The 20659-nt window shown below is 53.0% G+C and overlaps 1 protein-coding gene and 1 long non-coding RNA gene across 2 annotated transcripts; one reads left to right on the forward strand and one right to left on the reverse strand.

Moving 5' to 3' along the window:
* Positions 1-1531: 1531 nt before the first annotated feature.
* OLIG2 (oligodendrocyte transcription factor 2) lies at positions 1532-4281 on the reverse strand. The gene is made up of 2 exons (XM_060640406.3): positions 4049-4281; positions 1532-3283 (listed from the first exon to the last, which is right to left on the reverse strand). The coding sequence occupies exons 1-2, from the start codon at positions 4136-4138 to the stop codon at positions 2228-2230; spliced, it is 1146 nt and encodes a 381-aa protein (XP_060496389.1). The 5' UTR covers positions 4139-4281; the 3' UTR covers positions 1532-2227.
* Positions 4282-4330: 49 nt separating this feature from the next.
* On the forward strand, positions 4331-5762 carry LOC132683945 (uncharacterized). Its single transcript, XR_009612480.3, has 2 exons — positions 4331-5104; positions 5383-5762. It is a non-coding gene; the product is annotated as an uncharacterized LOC132683945 (long non-coding RNA).
* The last annotated feature ends 14897 nt before the right edge of the window (positions 5763-20659 follow it).

Raw genomic sequence — 20659 nt, forward strand, 5'->3', positions numbered from 1 at the left:
TACCCAGAATCTCTTTATTTATTAATTTTTTTACCCAAGACCTAAGTTTGTATCGCAACTTTGGGTTGTGAGGATCCCAGTGGCCACAAGAAGACAGAGGTGGCCCTGGGGGGGGGGGGGGGGGGGCGGGGGATAGAGCATGGAGGCCAAAGCGCGCTGGTCAGAGTCTCACTCCAGGCTGGCCGTTCCCAGCACCTAACACTTTGCAGTTCAAGGCCGACGTGGGCGCCTGGGTGGGGTCATGCACAGCGCGAGGAAGGGAGAGAAGGGTTATCCCGCGCCCCCACGCTCCCGCGGCGCTCTGTCCGGACCCGGGGCCCCAAGTGGCCGGTCTGCAGCTGAAGCCCAAGGATTCCCCCTTCCCCCAGCGGGATGGGGGGGGGGGGGGCGACTGCCTCTGAGCCGAAAGAAAAAAAAATCCTGGTAGGACGGGAGGCCTGAGCGCCGGGACCCCAGCCAGCCCAAGGCAAGGCCCTTGCCCCGGAGGTCCCAAATTCCGCGCAGGGAGAGACGTGTTCACTTTCAACGAACTCAATCCTCAACCGCAGGGAAAAGAAAAAAAAAAGTTCCGGATTAGGCGTCGGAAAATCAAATTAACAAGAGACGTGTGAGAAACACCCTGTTGGTGGGGGTGGGGGTGGGGTGGGGTGGGGTGGGGGTTGGCGCGGGGAGAATAGTCCAACGACCCCTTAATCCTTCTCCAGGGTGGAACCCACGAAATGGTTCCCAAATCCGGCTCCGAGGGCTAGCGCCCTGCACCTCCCCCCACCCACGCGGCTCGCAAACAGCCGACGGACTTGTCACTTTTATTTAAAATCTCAACACTCGATCATTTATTTCGTTTTTGCAACCAAACAAGTAATAAATATTATTTAGCACTTTTTTTTTTTCTTTTTACAAAAATAAAACAGATGATACACTCTCTGCAGGACCGCGAGCGGAGGAGAGATGTTACGCGGCAGACGCTGTAAAGCCCGGGACCGCAACGCGTGGGAGGCGCCCAGGCAGTTCTCGGAGGCCGCGAGAAGCACGTGGGAGAGTTTGTCATTCGTGTTAAACGTGGCAAAAAGAAACCGACATATAGGAGGCCAGGCTCAGACTCGGGTGGGGCTGGCAGTCACGTGAGCAAACAGCTTCGCAGCAGCACTGGCCTCATTATTGAGAATATATTTACACACCCAAGAAAGAAAAACCTCAAAAGCCAACAGAACTCCCAGGTAACTCCAACCACATTCACAGCAACAGCCTTTGAGTTCCGTCAAACCCTCGGGTATCAGAATGACTGCCCCCAGTCGGGCAATAAACCAAATCACTTTGTGCTTACAGACGGAAAGAATGGGGGGGGGGGGGGCAGGGAGGACGAGTCTATCTGAAAATAACTAAAAAAAAAAAAAACCCCAAAAAAACAAAAACAAAAACCGCCCCCAAAGTCGACAGTTTTATATTATTCCAATCCACAAGTGGTTCTAGTCTGATTTTCTAGAAGGCCTGCTTGTATTGTTGAATACGGAACATAGATTTATTAAAAAAAAAAAAAAAACAACAAACCACACCCTCAAAAGCAATAGGGGCGACAGGCAGGAACCGCAGTAGTTCTCAGACAGTTGTGGGTTTACCCACATTGGACGAGACCGTCAATGCTTCTGGTACCGGATGCCAATTTTCAGCTACCTCGTTGCCCCTGGCTCAGGGCCAGAGACGACACTTGAAGGCGAGGCCTGACGGCCGGTCCTGGAATACAGCTTCTCCCAAGTCTCCTACCCGCCAAGAAAGGAGGAAGGAGAGGAAGTCCCCAACGCGGTCCTCCCTCCTCCTCCTCCCCCATGTAACGAAGGGCTGCCAGGGCCGAGCGCGGCCCGCATCCTAGAAGAAACCAATTTAAGAATCACTTTTTTTGGAAGGGGGAGGGGGAGGGAGGTGTCGAGGGAGGGGTGCACACAGCAGTGCCTTCTTTTACAATGGTTTCCTTCGGAGCAGCGCTGTTTAAAGCCAGAGAGGGCTGCACCCAGAGCGCACGGCCCTGTCACTCCCCACTGTCCGGTGCGCGCCCCCCAATTGCTTCGGTTCCCCAGTGCTGACGTCCTCATCATTGCGCCCCACCCCCACCCCCAGCCCAACGTCCTGTGATCTTGGGAACTGAGCTCCCGGGCCCCAGTGCCGGCCAGGCCTCGCCTCCCCGCAGCCCCCGGGTCCCTCCGTTCGCCAGAACGCGCCGGCGGCCGGCAGCTCACTTGGCGTCGGAGGTGAGGCGCGGCAGGCTGCCGGCGCCCATGGCCGACACGTGGTGGTGCGGCGGCGGCACCTGGCACATGCTGCAGGGGCAGGGCATGCCGCCCCAGTGCTGGAAGCCGCCGCCGCCCCCGCTGCCGCCGCCCCCGCCCGCCAGCGGGGCCGCAGCCGCCGCGGCGGACGGAGACTTGAGCAGGCCGTGCGGGGGCCGAATGGAGCCGACCGACGACAACCCGGAGCCGGGCAGGGAGGCGCTGGACACCGCGGCGGCGGCCGCGGCGGCGGCGGCGGCGGCGGCCGCGGGAGGCAGGATGGGGTGGTGAACCGCGGGGTGGTGCGCGGCGTGCGCGGCGGCCGCGGGGTGCGCCGTGGCGGCGGGCAGGGGCGCCGAGTGCGCCAGGCCGCCGCAGGCCGACGGGTGGAAGCCCGCGTGGTGGCCGCCGTAGATCTCGCTCACCAGTCGCTTCATCTCCTCCAGGGAGTTGGTGAGCATGAGGATGTAGTTGCGCGCCAGCAGCAGCGTGGCGATCTTGGAGAGCTTGCGCACCGACGGGCCGTGCGCGTACGGCATGACCTCGCGCAGCCCGTCCATGGCGATGTTGAGGTCGTGCATGCGCTTGCGCTCGCGGCTGTTGATCTTGAGGCGTAGCTGCTGCAGCTCGGGCTCCGTCATCTGCTTCTTGTCCTTCTTGGTGGACGACGCGGCCGCCGACGATGCGGACGACGAAGTGCTGGACGAGGCTGACTTGAAGCCGCCGCCGCCGCCGCCCAGCTTGTCCCCGGGGTGCGCGCCCGCCGCGCCCATGGCGCCGCGCAGCTCTGCGCTCAGCTCCGGAGGGCCGTCGCTCGGCGTAGACGAGGACACCGTGCCCCCCGTGAAGCCGCTGCCGCCACTGCCTTTGCTCCGGGCCGGCAGAAAAAGGTCATCGGGCTCTGGTGACGACGGGCGACTGGACACCAGGCTGGCGTCCGAGTCCATGGCCCCGAGGGATAGTCGCAGCTCTCGCGGGGTCCTCCCTCCCTCCCTCGGCCCTCGGAGCTTTGCGCACGCCTCCTGCGGAGAGGAGAAGAAACAGAAGAGAGAGATCTAGATCGAGCTCGAGGCACTCAGAAAAAGAGAGAGAAAGAGAGAGAGAGAGAGAGAGAGAGAGAGGAGAAGCTGCTCCCGCCTGCACCGCAGCGTGCGGTCCAGGTGCGGGTGGCCGGTGGTTTTGTGTCCACCTCGCTTCCTTCTAGCGGCAGGCAGGTGCGCACGAAGTAACCTCTCTCTTTCTCTCCCCACTTCCTCAGCTCTCATCCACAGGTTGTTTTATTCCAGGGAGCATTGGAGCCCCTCAGAGAGGGTGGCCTTCTGGATGCCTTCAATTAGGAATCGGGAGGCCGAATCCCCAGGGCTGGAATGGCAAGTGAGGGTTTTTCTTTGGGAGGACGGAGATCTAAATAGAGAAGTATTTATTTGGTTTCTCAAACGCATCGACCTTATCTCCATCGACACCGAGCAACAAACACACAGGCACCCGGCGCCCGCGAGCCTAGATAACGTGCGTCGCGTCCGGGGACCGCGCGGGGAGCTTGCCAGCCTAGCGGGACTTGGGCAGAAGGAGCTGTGGTCGCTTCGACTTCTGGCTTTTGGGCGAAGGGGGTGCTGAGGTGAGTGTGGGGAGGATCAGAGCGGCGAAGCACTCAGGGGAACCGGCGGGCAGGGGCGGGATCGGGGCCCTCTCTAACCGAGCTTCCTGGGTCGCTTGCGAGTTGAGGGGCGTCTGTCCCTGGGATACAGGCTGGGGCTGCTGGGAGGGGGGGGGGCGGGGACACTTACTGTGGATGCAATTAGAGGAGCTCCTTCCCAAAAGCCGCAGTGGAGAACCGGGCTCCGGGCGGTGATGTCGCGTTGGTCTATAATAAGCATCCGCACCTTTCGGGGCTCCGCCGGTTTTTTATAGCCCGGTGGCGGCGGCGACCGCGGCGGCGGTGGCCGAGGCGGGGGCGGGGAACAATGTGCGGGTCCTGGAGGGGCCGCCGCGCCAATGAGCTGGGCCCGCCCGGGGGGCTGGGAAGCTGATGTCATCCGGGCTAATTCCGCTCAATGAAACTCGCCCGGCCCGCACACGCCTCCTCCCCGCGCACAGCCAATGGGCGTCGGCGGCCGGGAGATTCTTGGGGAGGGACTGGAGGAGGAACCCGAGGAGGGGGTGTGCGAGGCGAGCAGGAGGAGGAGGAGGGGTGGGGAGGGCTTGCCGGGGAAGTACCGAGGGCAGAATGCAGTTGAGATAGAGAGGGAGCGTTGTCAAATTTCTGTAAAAATACGGTGACCACAGAGTCAGGCTGGAGGATGGCGTGGGCTTGGGGTTCTGCCGACGAACTAACCTGATACCCAAAGCGATCGGATCTTTGGGGATGCGCACGAATAACCCTGGCGATTCAGGCGCTGGGGCTGGAGTCTCCCCCTTTGCTTTTCATCTCCCTCTCTCTGGGTTCCCGTTGCCCGCCCCTCCCCCCCATCTCAAACGTTTCATCAACACGGGGGCATTTGGAACCCCAAGGGTAAAGGACAACCAGGCGCAAGTTAAGCACGCTCCTCCGCGGGCGGCCAGTAGCGCCCCCAGCTGGGGGCAGGGCCTCGCGAGGCAGAGGGCAGGGAAGGACCTGGAGCACCTGCTCCAGAATGGCGTTTTGAAAGAAATCTCAACTCTTCGTAAAGTCGGGAATGGCGTGGACACAGGGAGGAGGTGTTTCCGCACAGTAACCGCGCTAACAGAAGGGCAGAGTCTAGCGCCCAAAGTGCCGCGCCCGCCCTGCGTGTCTTAGCTCTGGAACCGATGGTGGTATTTTCAGCATCACTCTTGTGGTCGTCTCCACAAAATGGGAAAATGAGGTAGGAGGGAAACGCTGGTTTGTCTGAAAAAAAAAAGAAAAAGAAAAGAAAAAGAGAGAGGGAGAGAGAAAAAAGTCGAAGGCCTGGGCAAAGACTTCTCCAGGCTTTGGGCCAGACAGCGAGATCCAACTCCTTGCGGCTGCATTCAGACCCCTTTCACCAATCGCAGCTTGGCTGCTAAGCCCGGAAACGCTTGCCCATCAGGGATGAAACCTGGTCTTAGAGAAGCAGCTAGCTGAGGTAGGTTAGCGGCACTGACGCACTCATCCATTTTACAGATGGGAAAATCCGGAGACCCTGTCTACAGCAAGCCCACGGACAACGCTGCTAAGTCTTTACCGCGCAGATAACCGGCGTGGGCGGTTCCTGAGCAGCAGTGGCGGCCGTGTGTCTCTAACCTTTTCCCTAAGCTGGATTCCTTCCATCTGTACATTTCCAGCACGGAGGGTTGCTCCTGCAGACCGCGGACACTAGCCGTTTATACTGCGCACACACATACATACACAAACACACCCCGGCCCTCCCTCCCAGGGAGTGTTATGGCCTCTGTTTATGTGGTTGTTTAGGAACTTTTAATTTGCACGCACGGCTTGAAAAACAAAGTCGTTCGCCTTCGCGTTGGGAAGGCACGAAATAAACGAATACAAAAATAAACCCACGGGATGGCTCCCAGTTTCTGGGTAAGACTCTGATAGAAACCTCGCGGGCTCTCGCCTTCGCCCCAATCTTGTGCTTTCTGGAGCATTATTTTTCAACCCGTGTGTTTCCCAGCTGGCTCTGCAGCCATCCGTTAAATATGTATTTAAAACATGAAGAACTGAAGCGTGGAGATAGATATGTCGTCCAACGGTTGCGGAGGATGACCCATAACCGTTGAATTAGGAGAATCTGTCGCATGGTCGAACGCTGCGGGGGGGGGGCGGGGGGGGGAGCAGAAAGAGCTAGAGTATTTAGAGGATCGTTCCTTTGGGCCTCCCCGGCCACAGGCAGTGAGGACATTCGTGGGAATGTGAGCTGCGGGCCACCAGCCGGGGCGTGGACTTGTGCGCGCGCCAGTGTATCTAATAAACACCGGCAGGCGCACTGTGCGCCCGCCTGGGTTGCAGACGCTGAGGTTAGTCCAGACGGCGGCGGCGGCACGTGTCCTGGAGCCCCGGTTCCTTCTTTTGTTGCTTGTCACCGGCCACTGTCCGCGCCAGAGTGCGCGCCCTGGGGTTCTTTTCGCGCTTGCTCTAGTTGAGGGGTCCGTTCTGGCACCATGCGTACTTAGAAACAGGGAAGGCAGAGTCCAGAGGTAGGAGAGCTGGCTTATTGGCCAGGTTCCCGCGTGAACGCCCATACGGACGCTCCAGGCCCCAGCCCCGGGCAGTGGTGGCTGTTCTGGGCAGCGCAGCGGCACCTCGCGGTCCTGACTCCCGATGCCCGGAGCTTGGGCTGGCAGCCGTAGGCTGAGGACCCCTTCTCCCGGCAGCATCCCCCCCAACATTCCGTGGTTGCCAGAAAGTCGCTCAGGAGGTAGGGGCCCCCTGTGGCCCCCTGCGCTCCTTTAGTCCAGGGCAAAACGGTCGCCGGACCCATCTCTCTGGGTCTCCGAGTCCTACCCGCTCCGGGAATAATGCAAAACGGGAGCCCGGCCCCTGGCGCCTGCCCTCGTGCCTCCGGAGGCCCCCTGGCATTCGCTCTGCTCTTGAGGCCCGGCGCCCGGCGTGCACGGCCTGGGTGCGTCCCGGGCCACGCCGCAGCCCCTTTCCGGGAAATTGAGTGCTCACTTTGCCGAAGCTAATCGGCCCGGCTCCGGGCGTCCCTGGCTGGCCCGGGCGTCCAGAAGCTGTCGGCCTCCTCCGTCAAAACGGAAGACGTGTTTTTCCCTCTCCTTTGTGCTTCCCTCCCACAAAAGGCCGGGTGAGCGTCGCGGCCGGCCTTTGCTCAGTCGCCGGGCGGCCCGGGAGGAGTTTGTGCCAAATCCGCCGGGGCGGGCTCGCGCGGGGCTCTAAGGGCTCAGACCTCCCACTGCTTGCCGGGTCCCTCCCGGGCCATTCTTTCGCGGTCTCGCCTTTCCCTTCACAAGTTCCTGCACACTTTCAGGCAGCGGCTGGGCCAGACTGCCAAGGACAGCAGCGGCCTTGCTCGGCCTGGAGCCGGGACCGATGGGAGGAGGCGAGGCTGCGGGCACCGGAAAAGAAAGCAAATTAAAAAAAGCAGTTGGGCCATCGCTCCAGGCCCGGAAACCAGGAGGGATGAGGAATGGTGGCGTTTGGCGACGAGGGGGGCGGAGGGAGCCATGAGACCCCCTCAGGAGAACTCTGCAAACAAATGGCCTCTGTCTTCCTTGTAAAACTCAGACCCCGGAGCCGTCCACGGTCATCCCTGTCCGGGGACCCAGCGCCGAGCACCGGGCAGGACGCGTGGAAGGTGCTTGCTAAATACTTCTGAATGCACACGCCTGCAGAGGTGCACAGGGGCTGGTGTGAGACACGATTCCTAAAATACATGTAACGTTCTGTGTACAGGGCAGACCATGAGGTCTGTAATCTGGACTGTTGGAATATGGGAACCTTTAGAATGAATGACAAGGGCAGGGACTCCCATCTAATGGCCACCTCAAGGCGAGTTAAGTTGGGCCAGACGCTTAGTGGGCCTTGAGAGGCTTCATCTCATTTAATCTCTCGCTGATCCTGGGAGGGTCGTTTACTTACTTTGCTCACTCCCATTTTACAGACTGGGAAAACTGACCCTCGAGGGCGGTATGGCCATTTTGTCAAGGTCCTGGGAGCAGAGAAGCAGGTCCAGGCAGAGAGGGTGAGGGCGGGCATCAGAGACATCTTGAGTTGTCTGTTTTCAGTCTCAGATTCTCATCCCTAAAATGGGTTTCTAGAAGCTACTGTGACCTCAAAAGGTATGTCTGCTGTGAGATTAGGAGGAACGAGGGAGAGTCAAATGATACCCTCCCTTGGAAGTTTCCCTATTTTGTTAATACTCGTGTTATGGGAACCCTGAGTCGCTGAGAATATGGAGGAACCCTCCCAGTCAGAAGAGGCTCAGCCTGGGTAGAATCTGGAAGGAATGCCCAGGGGCTTGGGAGAAGGGGTGCTGGGAGAACGAAAAGGAAATGACAAACCAAAAATCCCGCCCCAAAGAACCCCCCAAACTAATAATAGCCCCTTCTCCCTAGAGAGTTCCACCCTTTGAATCACCCACGTCCACGGAGGTAGCAATGGTTGCCATCTGCCCTTAAGGATCAGCGACATTGAAGTCAACCCGGTGTCCCAAGTTCACCGTGGAACAAAGTTGAGGTAGGACTGAGGGGCGACCAGGAACTAACTTCATAGCTCCCATTTGTTTATCTCACCCAACTTGTGCAACGGGCCCTTCGGTGTTTAGAAGGAGGCCCGCTGTTCCCATTTTACAGATGAAGATATTGAAGGCTAGAGATCAAGGCAGGGTCTGGGTTCCACCTCCAGCCCACTGGATCCCAAGTCCCAGGGGCCTTGATGCGTCAGTCCTGGGTTTCCATTTGCTCGCTCTCCTCTTTCCTGAGACTCTAGGCGCCTCCCCTTTCCCCCTCCACCGCCCCTGCCCCCCCCCCCCATGCAGATTAATCCAGCGCGGAAGATGGGGTGAACAAGTTGGGGAGCACGGGTGGGAGTGTCCCTGATCGGGTAGCTGGCCCTGAGGTGAGGCGAGCTTCACTCGGGTATGGGGTGGGCAGGGCAGGAGGGACCTAAGACCCTGGGTAAGAGGAAGCGGCGGGCGTCGGAGCGCAGGAGAGAGTCTTCTAGGCTACAGGTGCCAACAGCGCGCGGCAGATTCCGAGGCAGGACCTGCGTGCGCTCCCCGCACCCCGTGGGGTCTGCAGCGGGGGCAGCTGCACGCGCGGAGGGCGCGGGGCCTCTCACCTCCGAGTGCCTGTTGTTCAGCTCCAAACACGGAATAAATGACCTTCCTTGCTGCATCTGGAAAATGTAGCAGTTCGATGCCTCCCCGTAGCCTTCAGGATCCCGTCCAGGCCCTTGACCTCGGCCTTCGGGTCCTAACCGGATCTCCGCCGGCTTCTCAGGGTCTCCCGCTCCCTCTCCCCCTTTCTCAGGACCCGGAGCGTCTGTCTATCCCGGGGCTCTGCCCTTTCCCCACCTTCGCCTACGCCTCCCCGACCCCTGCCCTCCTCCTGTCTGTCCGTCTGTGCCCCATACTACCCTCTCAGGGGTCTTCCCGGGAAGACCACCCCTCCCTCCTTGAGCTCCTGCGGCACCCAGAGCTCTCCCCACCTCCAGCAGGGTTCACCCCACTGCATTTCACCCACTGGCTCCCTCCCCGCCGGCGAGCGCCTGGAGGGTCCTCACGGTGCCAGAACTCACTTTGCATCTCTGAGCCCCAGAGTGGGGACAGGTCCCAAGAGAGCTCAATAAATCCAAGTAAGGGCCTCTGACAAGACAGTTACCCTGAAAGTTTTCTTGGACTTTGCACACACCACAAAAGACAACAATAACAATAGCGGCAAAGGTACAAGTCTCCCCCCTCATTAGACCAGTTTCAAAAATGCCTGATGAGGACCGTGCCGCTCACTCCTGGTCATATGGGTGGGGGGGGGGGGCAGACAGCCCCCGACCCCAGGCAAACAAGTCATCCCGTAAGGCGGGGGGGGGGGGGGGGGGGGCGGGAGATGGGCTCCCACCGGTTTCCTGCCGCACTCCGCCCCGCGGGGAGGGAGGGGAGCGCGGGGCGAGAGGTGCGGCGGGGTCCCCGGGTACCCGGAGCTGGCGCTGCCAGGGATCCGGGCAGGGCCTCCGACCCCCCCGCGCCCTCCCCCCGGCTCAGCCCGAACGCGCGGCCGGCCCGGGGCTGGGGGGTGTGTTTCCCCAACCAGGGGTCCCCGGCCCGAGCCCCCAGCTTCACGCGGCTCCGCAGCGCGGGCGGAGCAGGGACCGGGCCGCCGCGTGGGCACCGGGCCGCACCTTCCCCCCGGTTGGGGACCCGAGGCACAGCCCTGACCCCTGCGCCGCACGCGCCACCCCCTTCTTGGGTTTGGAGAACCGGGTGGGGAGACAGGTGCCTGAGGGTTCCTTTTCTCTTCTTCCGCGTTCCCTTTGCGTGCGCTTCCTTGGCTTCTATCAGTCTCTTTTCTCCTCCCCCTCCAGCATGTCGCCGTTGAGTTTTGATTTTCCCTCCTTACTGAAATGACACATGCCAGGCTCCTGAGAGCCAGGAACCTCAGGCTGACTCCCCGCCCCCTGCCACCTCTCTCCGGACCCTGGTGGTCCCAGGACGCACCACACCAGCATTTAGGTGGGGGCTTGTTGGACGTACAGAGCCTTAGGCCCATCCAGACCTAGTGAGAGGGAAGCTACATTAACCAGGCTTCCCAGGTGATGCATGGCACGTTAGAGTTTGGGGAGCCTTGCGCTAGGTATCTTGGGGGGTCGTCCTCAGGCGCCTACTCCCCAGGGTCCTTGGGTCTTCCAGCTCCAGACACAGCCAGCCCCTTTCTGGGGCGGACAAAGCTATTTCCTGGAGAGTCCACAACACCTCCCCAGCCACTTGTATGGTGCTCACTCTTAACCCCTTGGCCATCTGTTAAATAAAATTTAGTGCACGCTTTCACAAATGCAAGCCCGTTGTAAAACAAAAGTAACTTTGAAATAAGGCAGAATGCAAAAGTCGCCAATAGTCCAACCCCCTTCCCCTGCGACAAGTCACTGTCCAACATTGTGGCAACGTCCTTCCAGACTGTGTAAGGGTTTGTTACCGCCTTCTTTGATTTCTTAGCGCCTCTTGGACGGCCTTCCACATCAATACAAGATTCACCCGACCCCTTTAACAGTATAGACCTGCACCAACCCATCCCCTTTAGATTCTCCCCTCCTTTGCCTGTTCAGCCTCGAAAAGCTGGTCAGAACTGGAAACTCTGAAAACGTGTTTCTACCCTGTATGCCCTTGTGGTGGGAGGGACCTGGGGGTCCAGGCTCCTGCCCAACAAGGCACGGTAGGTGCTCCCTTCCTGGCTCCCGCTGGGCTCTCAGCAGCACCAGATTCTCCTCTGAAGAGTCTCTCCCTCCCAGCAGGTATACTGGGAAGAATTGGTTTCCACTTTGCTTACAGTCCGGGAAGCCGAACCCACGTCTGAGATGTGGGTTGGCTGTGTTCAGTGTGTGAAGAGAGCCTTCCTAGTCTGGGACCGTGACCAGGGCAGAACTTGGGGTCTGTGATTTTGGACGATGCAGGAGTTTTAGCCATTCAGTTCCCTTATTGTCTGTCCCCACTTCCAACCCCAAAGAGCATCCACTTCTGGGTTGACTCTAAGGCCAGGTCTAAGCAAAGAGGCCATTCTGCTTAAGCGGTAGGTACAGTTTTGACTAGAAGAAGAAAAAGAAGAGGAGGAGGGAGAGGAAGAGGAGGGGGGCAGAACGGGAGAGGAGGAGGAGGAGGAGAAAGAGAAAGAAATCACATCATATAAACAGCAATTCTCTCTTCTTTAAAACATGCTTGAATAGGCGCTGTGTAGCATATGCCTAAAATTAAACTCCAAACAGTTTAAAGAGTATTTGATTAAAAGCAAGTGTCCCTGGCGCTTCCTTCCCTCGGGTCCCCAGAGGAACTACTGTTACAGTTTCTTGTGTATTCCAGAAACACACACACACACACACACACACCCCTAGGCCAGCACACCACCAACACACATATTTACAAACATACACCTTCTTCTCAAACACCCTCACCAAGGTGGTCAGAGGTGCAAGGAGCCTCTCCTAATCTCAATGAAGACAGTTTCCTCCGCCTCAAAAGCAAGCACCACAGCATCAGAATCTGAGAACACCAGCGTCCTGATGGTACTTTTTCTGCTCCCCTTTAATCACTGCAAGCTAGGACAGTTCAAGCCCCAGGTGACGAGAGATCAAGGAGCTTCCTGCACTGAGACAGCTTCTTCCAAGTGTCCCCAAGACAGGACTTTTAGCCACTGCCAGAAACTTGCAGGGGAGTCCTTTTTTTTTTTCATATATAATTGCAAAATCAATAGTATGCCTTCTATCTGGAGGGCAACGAGGCAAAGAGATATAGACAGACATACCTTAAAGAATATATATAAGACCTCAAGATGAAGCTAATTAGTTATTGTTATTTCTGTTTGTTCGCTGAATAGGTAATATATTCACAGAGTTCAAAAAAATTTTTAAATATAACGAAAAGATTGCGGCCCTTGTCCCCCAGCCACCTTGTTCCCTTGCTTAGTCACTGTCTCGATCATTTCAGAGACAGTCGCTGCAAATGCAGGCAAAAATGTATGTTCCCCTTTTTATACAATTTTGCACGTGCTGTTTTCCCCACCTTGCTTTTTCCAGTTAATATTGGGCGATCTAAGTGATCTTGGAGATCATTTCTTCTCAGTGTATTAAAAGCTCCTTCCTTAAAAAAGTTCATCCTTCTGTAATATGGATGTACTGTAACTTATTTAGCTATCAATTTGTCTTATTTGTCTTTCAAATGTTGAAAGACATTTAGATTGTTTCTGATTTTTTACTGTTACAAACAATGCTGCGATGAAATACCTTGTAGATTATTATTTGCATATATGTCCTAAGGATAAATTCCTAGAATTAGTATCATTAAGTCAGGTAGTCTGTGCCGTTGGTAATTTTGATAGATGCTACCGCGTTGTTACTTAAGTAGTATCCAAATTTATGTTGCGATGTAGAAGAGATACAGCCTGGCTGACAGCTCATTTAAATGTTGAGTTTTTATTTTCCTGAGTCCAGAGAAAATGTGATCTCTAATTTGGATGTCAGAAGAGGTGACGGGCGGACCACTGTGACTCTGCAGGATAGAATAATAAAATGTCATTTCCCCCTTTAAAACGTCAAGCTACAAATTCTAATAGATTTCAACATCTGGTACCATTTCCAATCCTTCTCAAGATGTACTAATGACTTTTTCCACACAGTTGGGTAGAAGGGTCCAAGAATCTTTATGCTTTGGGCATGATAATTCAGATATTTACTGGGCTCCTTTCTTGTGCCATGAACTGGCCTGTGCAGGGGACCAGCAGTGAACAAAACAGATAGCATCTCTGCTCTCAAACCCGTTAACAAAAGTAATTACTATCATGGTTCTTAGTGTAATTTATTTTGATTCTCTCAGTGGCTGTGTGAGGTGGTTAGAGTGGGGTGTGTGGGATACAGTTACTGCCCCCCACCCAGCACACTGCTGATGGTTCCTCCAGATCTGTTCCGGTTTCTGTATAGGACTTCTGGTTGGACACGTGGCCACCGGAATAAGGACTGCGTTTCCCAGCCTCCTTTGTGACCAAGTTCTGGCCAAGGGGATGTGAACAGAAGTGGTACGTGCAATTTTCAGAGGCATCCTCCAAGTGAGGGAGTGTGTTCTTCTCGTTTCACCTTGACTTCCTGCTGTCTGGGATCCCGACGTGATGGTCAGGGCTGGAAGAGCCGCTGGAGTCATGAGGTGGCCATGGGGCCACATAGGAAAGAGCATTAGGAGAGAAGGAGCCTGGGTTCTTGATACTGTGGGGTTCTAGGCCTCCCCAGGACCCGTTCTCTGGTCTCTTAGGTGACTGCAACACCCCTCTGCCTTCTTAAGTCCATCATTATGTTGGGTTTTCTGACACAGCTAAACTGGATCCTAACCAAAGGGACTTTTGAATGCCAAGTGGGGCACTTTTGGACGTCAGAAGAGACATCTCCCTGCTGCCAACGTCTTTGTTACATCAGTTGAGCCTGAATCCTAACTAATGCCCAGGGCAGAATCATAACAAGACGGGAGACTTGCGATATCGCAGTGTTATGAGGCCACCCTCTCTTGAGAGGAGGCTCTAAGGGAAGGGCGAGTGAGTACGTGTGGTCACGCACCATGTCATTCAGGAAGTGGTGGTGGTGGTTGGACTCATTCTGGAGGCTTCTATAATGGATGGTGTGGGTCCTGATGGCCCCTTTACTCTTCCTGGTAGTGTCTTTTCATGATATGTAGCAAAGGCTCCTGGGCAGATAGCGTCGATGTTTGCCCAGATCCCTTTCTACCATTTCTCTGCACCCTTCAGGCTGTGGCGAGCTTCATTTTTCAATGGCCAGCACCTCTGACTGATCTTTGCAGGGCCGTGCTTAGTTGCCTGGAGCCGATTTGCTGAATGTGGAGAGGGCTGATGGCACAGACCTTCTTACTTCTGGCTCAAGGCAACTCCAGAGCATAATTTCTACCCCAAGGATGCCCCGTGGGTTCAGGTTGAAGCCCAGACACTTTAGCACTTTGGCCTGAGATCTTTTCTTGGCTTTCTCCTCTGGCCTGGCTCCTCGGTGCCCTGGCACCGCTTTGATAAATCACTTAGCCATGAACACCCATGTCACTATTACCAGCTGTGCTCACACGGGAGAAGGACAGCTCTGTATCATGTGGCAGTCTGTGTATAGTGCCCCTCTGCCCAGATGGCTGCTCCAGCCACCTTATCTTGTTGCTTTGTCTTCCTCTCTTCTGTTGCAACCTCTCTTTTGTGTTGATGGTAGCCCTGGCTCCATCGGCAGGAAGGAGAGGGGCAAGTGGAAGCCACATCACCTTCCTTGAAGGTAAGGCCCCGAGGCTGCAGGCAGGACTTCTGCTCACAGCCCATTGGCCTCTCTTAGTCACATGGCTACACCTAAAGGCAAGTGAGGCTGGGAAATGTAGTCTTCAGATGAGGGGCCAGGGGCCACCAATTACAGCCAATGAGGAGCTCCCACACTAACAGAGATGGAAGAGAATGGATTTTGAGGGCCGGTGGAGTGGTGGTGGGGCAGCAGTTGCTGTCACACCTAGGAATCACTACGTTAAATGCTACAACTAAATTTTTCTATGGCTGCTGATGTGGGACTTGCTTCGAAAGTATCCCTTTAGCTGCTACGACCAATTCCAAGGCAGCCAGCTGTGGACGCCCCAAAGTACTGTTTCTGGAGAAGTCCTTTTCAACACCTCCAGCATAGTTGTTGGCGACCCAGGCATAGAGGTGGAAACTGAGGCCAACACAATGGAAGGGGGGAGGGTGCAGACAGAGCTTTGACAGAAAGCTGATGTGAAGTGGGTGGCACAGGTTTCCTGGAGATGGGCATCTCTGATAAGAAAAGGAGTGGACTCAGCATGAGAAACTGGGGGGAGGGGGGAGGCCGACCTTGGGTTGAATGGTGCCCCCCATATATGCCCATGTCCAAATCATTGGAACTTGTGAATGTAACTTTATTTGGAAAAAGCATCTTTGTAGCTGTAATTAAGAATCTTGCGACCATCCTAGAATATTCAGGTGGGCCCTAAATGAGTGACAAGTGTCTTTATCAAAGCAAGGCACAGGAAGATCTGAGACAGACAGAAGAGCAGACAGAGAGGAGAAGGCCATGTGAAGAGAGAGGGGCAGAGGCAGGAAGGATGTGGCCACAAGCCAGGGAGCACCTGAAACCATTGAAGCTGGGTGAGGAAAGGAAAGATCCTCCTCTAGAACCTTTGAATGAAACCCAGTTCTACTGATACCTTGATTTCAGACTTCTGACCTCCAGAACCATGAGAAAATAACTGTCTGCTGTTCTTTTTTACTTTTATTTTTCATTAAAATTTTTTTAATGTCTATTTTTGAGAGAGAGAGAGAGAGAGAGCACAAGTAGGGGAGGGGCAGAGAGAGGGAGACACAGAATCCAAAGCAGACTCCAGGCTCCGAGCTGTCAGCACAGAGCCTGACGGACGTGGGGCTCGAACTCGTGAGCAGTGAGTTTGAGATCATGACCTGAGCCAAAGTTGGACGCTTAGTCGACTGAGTCACCCAGGCGCCAACTGTCTGCTGTGGTAAGTTGTTTGGCAGACCAGGAAAAGCTTGCAAAGCAGGCACAGACTTCGGCTTGGAGATGGGCCAACCGTGCTCAGATCTGTGAGGATAGAAAGGTAACTAGCCTTTGTCTCTCTGGGTCCACTCTCCGCTACCTTCACCCTGGTCTCTGCTCCTGGCTTCCTCTGGTCGGGCTCTGACAGCCTCGGGGAAGGAAGGAAACGGAGGCATTTATCTCCCAGGCTTCCCCCCTTGGAGGCCCTACAGTGGGAAGTCACTGTTCCTCCTACGGCAGTCTGTTCTGCCCTATTCTCTTTCTTCCGGGCTCTGGTAACCTCTCTCTCCCTTGTCCTTTTGGGCCAAAGGGTGGAAACAACACAAACACTCCTAGCTCAAATCTTACACTACCTCTTGAGGTCCCCCTACACCCCGGCCCTGTCTTTGTAAGTAGTCCCTTTGTAAATTAACCTTCAGCAAAGTATCTTATCTTGGCTGTGCTCTTTCCTGTTGGGACCTTGCCTGGCAGAGCTCACCAGGAGGCCCCCTCACCTGCTTTTGTCAAGGATGGGGATCAGCGTAGACGTGTAGAACTTCAGAAGGTGAGGGGCGAGTTTCCCGAGGGCCAGAACCCTGCCAGGGGGAGTTCTAGACATTCTGAAAGGCTAGGAGGGGCAGGCTTCGGGAACGGGAGCCAGTTTGCTACACAGAGCTTTGCGGAAGCCTTCTTTGTAGAAGAGAAATGTAAGAGTCCAGAGGGAAGGCCATGGGATGGCAAACGGGACACGTGACAGAAGAGGAAGGGATTTAAGCAGAACATAGAGAGCATTCAAGGACACCTCCCTGGTTAACAGGAGACCGCTACAGTTTTCTCCGAACTAATTTATTAATCGTGAGTGAATTAATAATGCACCGATTATTTGTTTTCTGATAGTAAAAGCCATGCAGGGTCCTCATTAGAAAGTTTTGAAAATATGGGCCTTCTAGGTGTGGCAACCTTGGAAAAGCCAGGGTTTTATGGTAGTGCAGGTGAGAGAGGATAAGGATCCTGTTGTGAGCCGAATTGTGTTCCCCATCCCCCAAATTCCTACGTGGAGTCCTTAACCCCCAGGACTTCAGAATGTGGCTGTATTCGGATACAGGATCTTTAAAGAGGTAATTAAGTTAAAGTGAGGTCATTAGGTTGGGCCCCGATCCACTAGGACCCAAAGACACAGATACACAGAGAGAAGATAACATGAAGACGAAGGCCGAAGGCGGCCATCTCTAAGCCGAGGACAAGAAACCAGTCTTGCTGACAACTTGATCTTGGACTTCCAGCCTCCACGACTGTGAGAAAAGAAATTTCTGTTGTTCGAGGCTCCCTGTCATGGCAACCTTGGCACACTGATGTAGATGCCAACCTCGGGCAGTGGCAGGGATATGGAGAAAAGGGGACAGCTGGAAGGCATTCTTAGGAGACCAAATCAGCAAGCTTTGGGGACTGACTCCATATGGACAGTGGGGTGTGGAGTAGCCTAGGGTCTTGTTAGTTTTCTAAGGCTGGGTAGCCTGATGGATGGGGTCGCCACAACTCATCGACCAAGACGGGGATTCCATGGGGGAGAGCTGGTGTGTGAATACGGTGAGTTGGGAGCCCATGTCTGTGGGGACGTCCGGTGGCCACATGGGGACGCTGTCCAGGGAGCCGAGCCAGAGGGCCGGAGGGAGGCACAGCCGCGCATCCACGTGAGTGGAAATCAGCGGGCAAGTAGACGGGCTGCTAGACCCGGGGGGGACGCCAACATTTATTTTGCGTCTGGAAGGAAGAGCCCATCATCTATGGCGCTGATTGTCTGTCTCGCAGCTGTTCACGTTTATGAGGCTGATTCCAAAATATTGTCTGCCTCCTCTAATTTCTCTTTCAATCCATTGTTTCAGAAATTCCCCAGATAGGCACGGACCGACTACTCCCCAAATGCTAAATTGGTCAAATTAGGGGGAAGGCTGTCTGTTTAACCTACCCCTGTGATTATTTGGTACATATGGTGTTAGCATGCTGGCTTCCAGGCTCTACCATATGTGCAGGTAAGCGTGGAGCTGGCCGGGCAAACAATGAGCTGTGTCGCTCTCAGCGATCAACGTTCTTACCTCTTTGCACGCCGCCCGCCTCCCCTCTTTAAACGTCTTTTCATTTGAAAAATGCATACGGAAATGTTGTTGGAAATGTATACAGGTGGAAACAACTGTGTCGGCTGAGAACGATGATGCTATTCTTGTGATTATTGTTATCTTATTAATGGTCACAGCTAGCATAGATTGTACGATTACTATGCATCGGGCCCTACACTGTATCATTTTTAGGATATACAGCCTTCTAGTTAGATCCATGGTTCTTAAACTATGGAGGCTACAATGTTTGAGTTTTCTATCAAAGTGCAGGCTCTGGGTTCAGGCTGCGTGGGTTAGAATTCTAATATCCTCACTTGGTAAAACTCGGGCCATCCCGGGGAAAGCTACTTAGCCTTCCTGTATCTCAGTTTCTTCATCTATAGTAGTCATTCTTCACAAGGTTAATGTGAGGGATCATTGAATGATATATGGAAAGCACTTAGAACAGGGCCTGGGACATAGTAAAAGCTGAAAGAATGTTAGCTGTAAGTATTCCAGATTCCTGGGAGTATTCCAGGATTTTTTAATATTTTTTAATATTTTTTATAGGCATATAAAAAATAATATAATATAATATAATATAATAAATATAATATATAATATATATAAATATATAAAATATAAATATATTTATATAATATATTTATATTTTATATATTTATATAAATATATAAATATTTATATATATTTTTATATATATATAATTTTTTATATTTATATTATATAAATATTTATATATTTATATATATTTATATTATATAAATATATATAAATATATAAAATATAAATATATTTATATATTATATATTTATATATATTATATTTATATATTTATATATTATATTATATTAATTATATATTATATTATATTATATTATTAATATAATAGTATAATAGGTCATTTGTAATATAATATATAATTTACAATATATAATTTATAATATAATAGATCATTTATAATATAATAGATCACTTATAATAGAATAGATCATTTATAATATAATATCTTGGGGCCTCAGTTGTTCATCTAAACCCGAAGTTTTCTTATTTGTCTAATATTCTGCAAAACACCTGCACCCTTCTGTGCCTTTCTGTGGACTTTTACACAACCCACCATTCTGCATTAAGGCTAGATGAATGACCACGTGTTTCTGTTCGAGGAATTGCCCCTCCTTTGAAAAAAAAAAAAGAACATGCTTGTGCCACGTCTTTCCCACAACACGTTTGGGATTTCAGTTACTTCTCAAATGGGGTTGTTACCGTGTTTCTACTTTTAAACCCAAGCATTCGGTCCACTCTTCAGAAAGTTCTTCAAAATCCCTTCCCGAGTGGTGCCAGGCCCTCTCCTGCCTGACATTTTATTAAGAATTAAAAATAATGAAGCCGGCAGAGATATGGAGAGAGAGTCATTTAGAAACCTGGTCTCATGGCTGTTAATTTGTTGACAATGTGGTGTCTGTGGGGGAAGGGAGAGGGCAGGGAGGGAGAGGGCAGGGTCCAGCACGGCCATGCTCGACCAGGCCTTGCATTAATGGAGTAACAGCTGAACTAAGTGTTGGGACTGAAAACATCAAAGCCTGTAGTCTTTGAGATACCATTTCTTCTATTCCGCGATGTCAAAGGTGGCTGCGAATATATCCAGCGCTTTCTGGGTGGCATTGTTTAAGATGCCGGGCCCAGCAGATGGCCCCCAAATGCACCTCAGCCTGGTCGAGTAGGGACCACATATGATGGTATAGTCTTCTCATTAGCAAACAGGAAAAAAAGGAAAAAAAGGCAAGGATGAGAAAGGAGAGAGATGAAAAGAATACACAAAGACATTTACATATTTACATTGTCTCCCTCGCATTTCAAATTCCCCTTTAGCTGAAGCTTCCTGGGCTTGCTTTTCTCCTTCTGTTTGTATATTTACTTGTGCTAAATAGATTATGGTAATCAGGCACATAAATGCATGCAACTGTTATTATGGCATTTTAATCACAGAGTTTGTCACTGGAAGCCTTCATTAGAATTCTCATAATCTTACTTGTTAGTGTAACAAACAGTAATAATGCCAAGGAGCTTGGATTAAGGCAGAGCCATTCAGACTTTAAAAGAGGAATATGGAAATGTTGTCAAATCTCCGCATTACTTATTGAAATGTCACATAAACAGTTCGGACTCTAAATATCTTACTCATTATAAGGATAGGAAACCAGGCAACCCAAAGATAGTAATTATGTCTTTCTGCTGAGCCCTACAAACATATGCCTTCCAGAGTCTTCCTAACTCCCCGAAATAACTGGATGGTTCCATACAGAGTCCTGGCCATATGTTATTATTGTGAAAATCAGAACAATTTATTATCGTATAATTTCATTTATTCTACGCGAAGCGGTAAGTATGTGTGAACACGAGCCTGTATCAAAAGTTCCTAATTCTCACTGTCTTTCAATTTTGATTAGTTGCCAAGTTGGTAGGAAAGATTGCAGTGGTTTGTTTGTTTGTTTGTTTTCCGAGGAGTCAATAGCATAGCTATATGCAGGAGAATAAAACACTCTTTCTGGAAAGAGTGTGGCCTTGCATACAGGTCTAAGCACGGGAACACAACAGATTGACAGATGACCATCCTGGGTTTGCTC

The sequence above is a fragment of the Panthera onca genome, chromosome C2 (assembly GCF_046562875.1).
Source record: "Panthera onca isolate mPanOnc1 chromosome C2, mPanOnc1 haplotype 2, whole genome shotgun sequence".
Taxonomy (NCBI): domain Eukaryota; kingdom Metazoa; phylum Chordata; class Mammalia; order Carnivora; family Felidae; genus Panthera; species Panthera onca.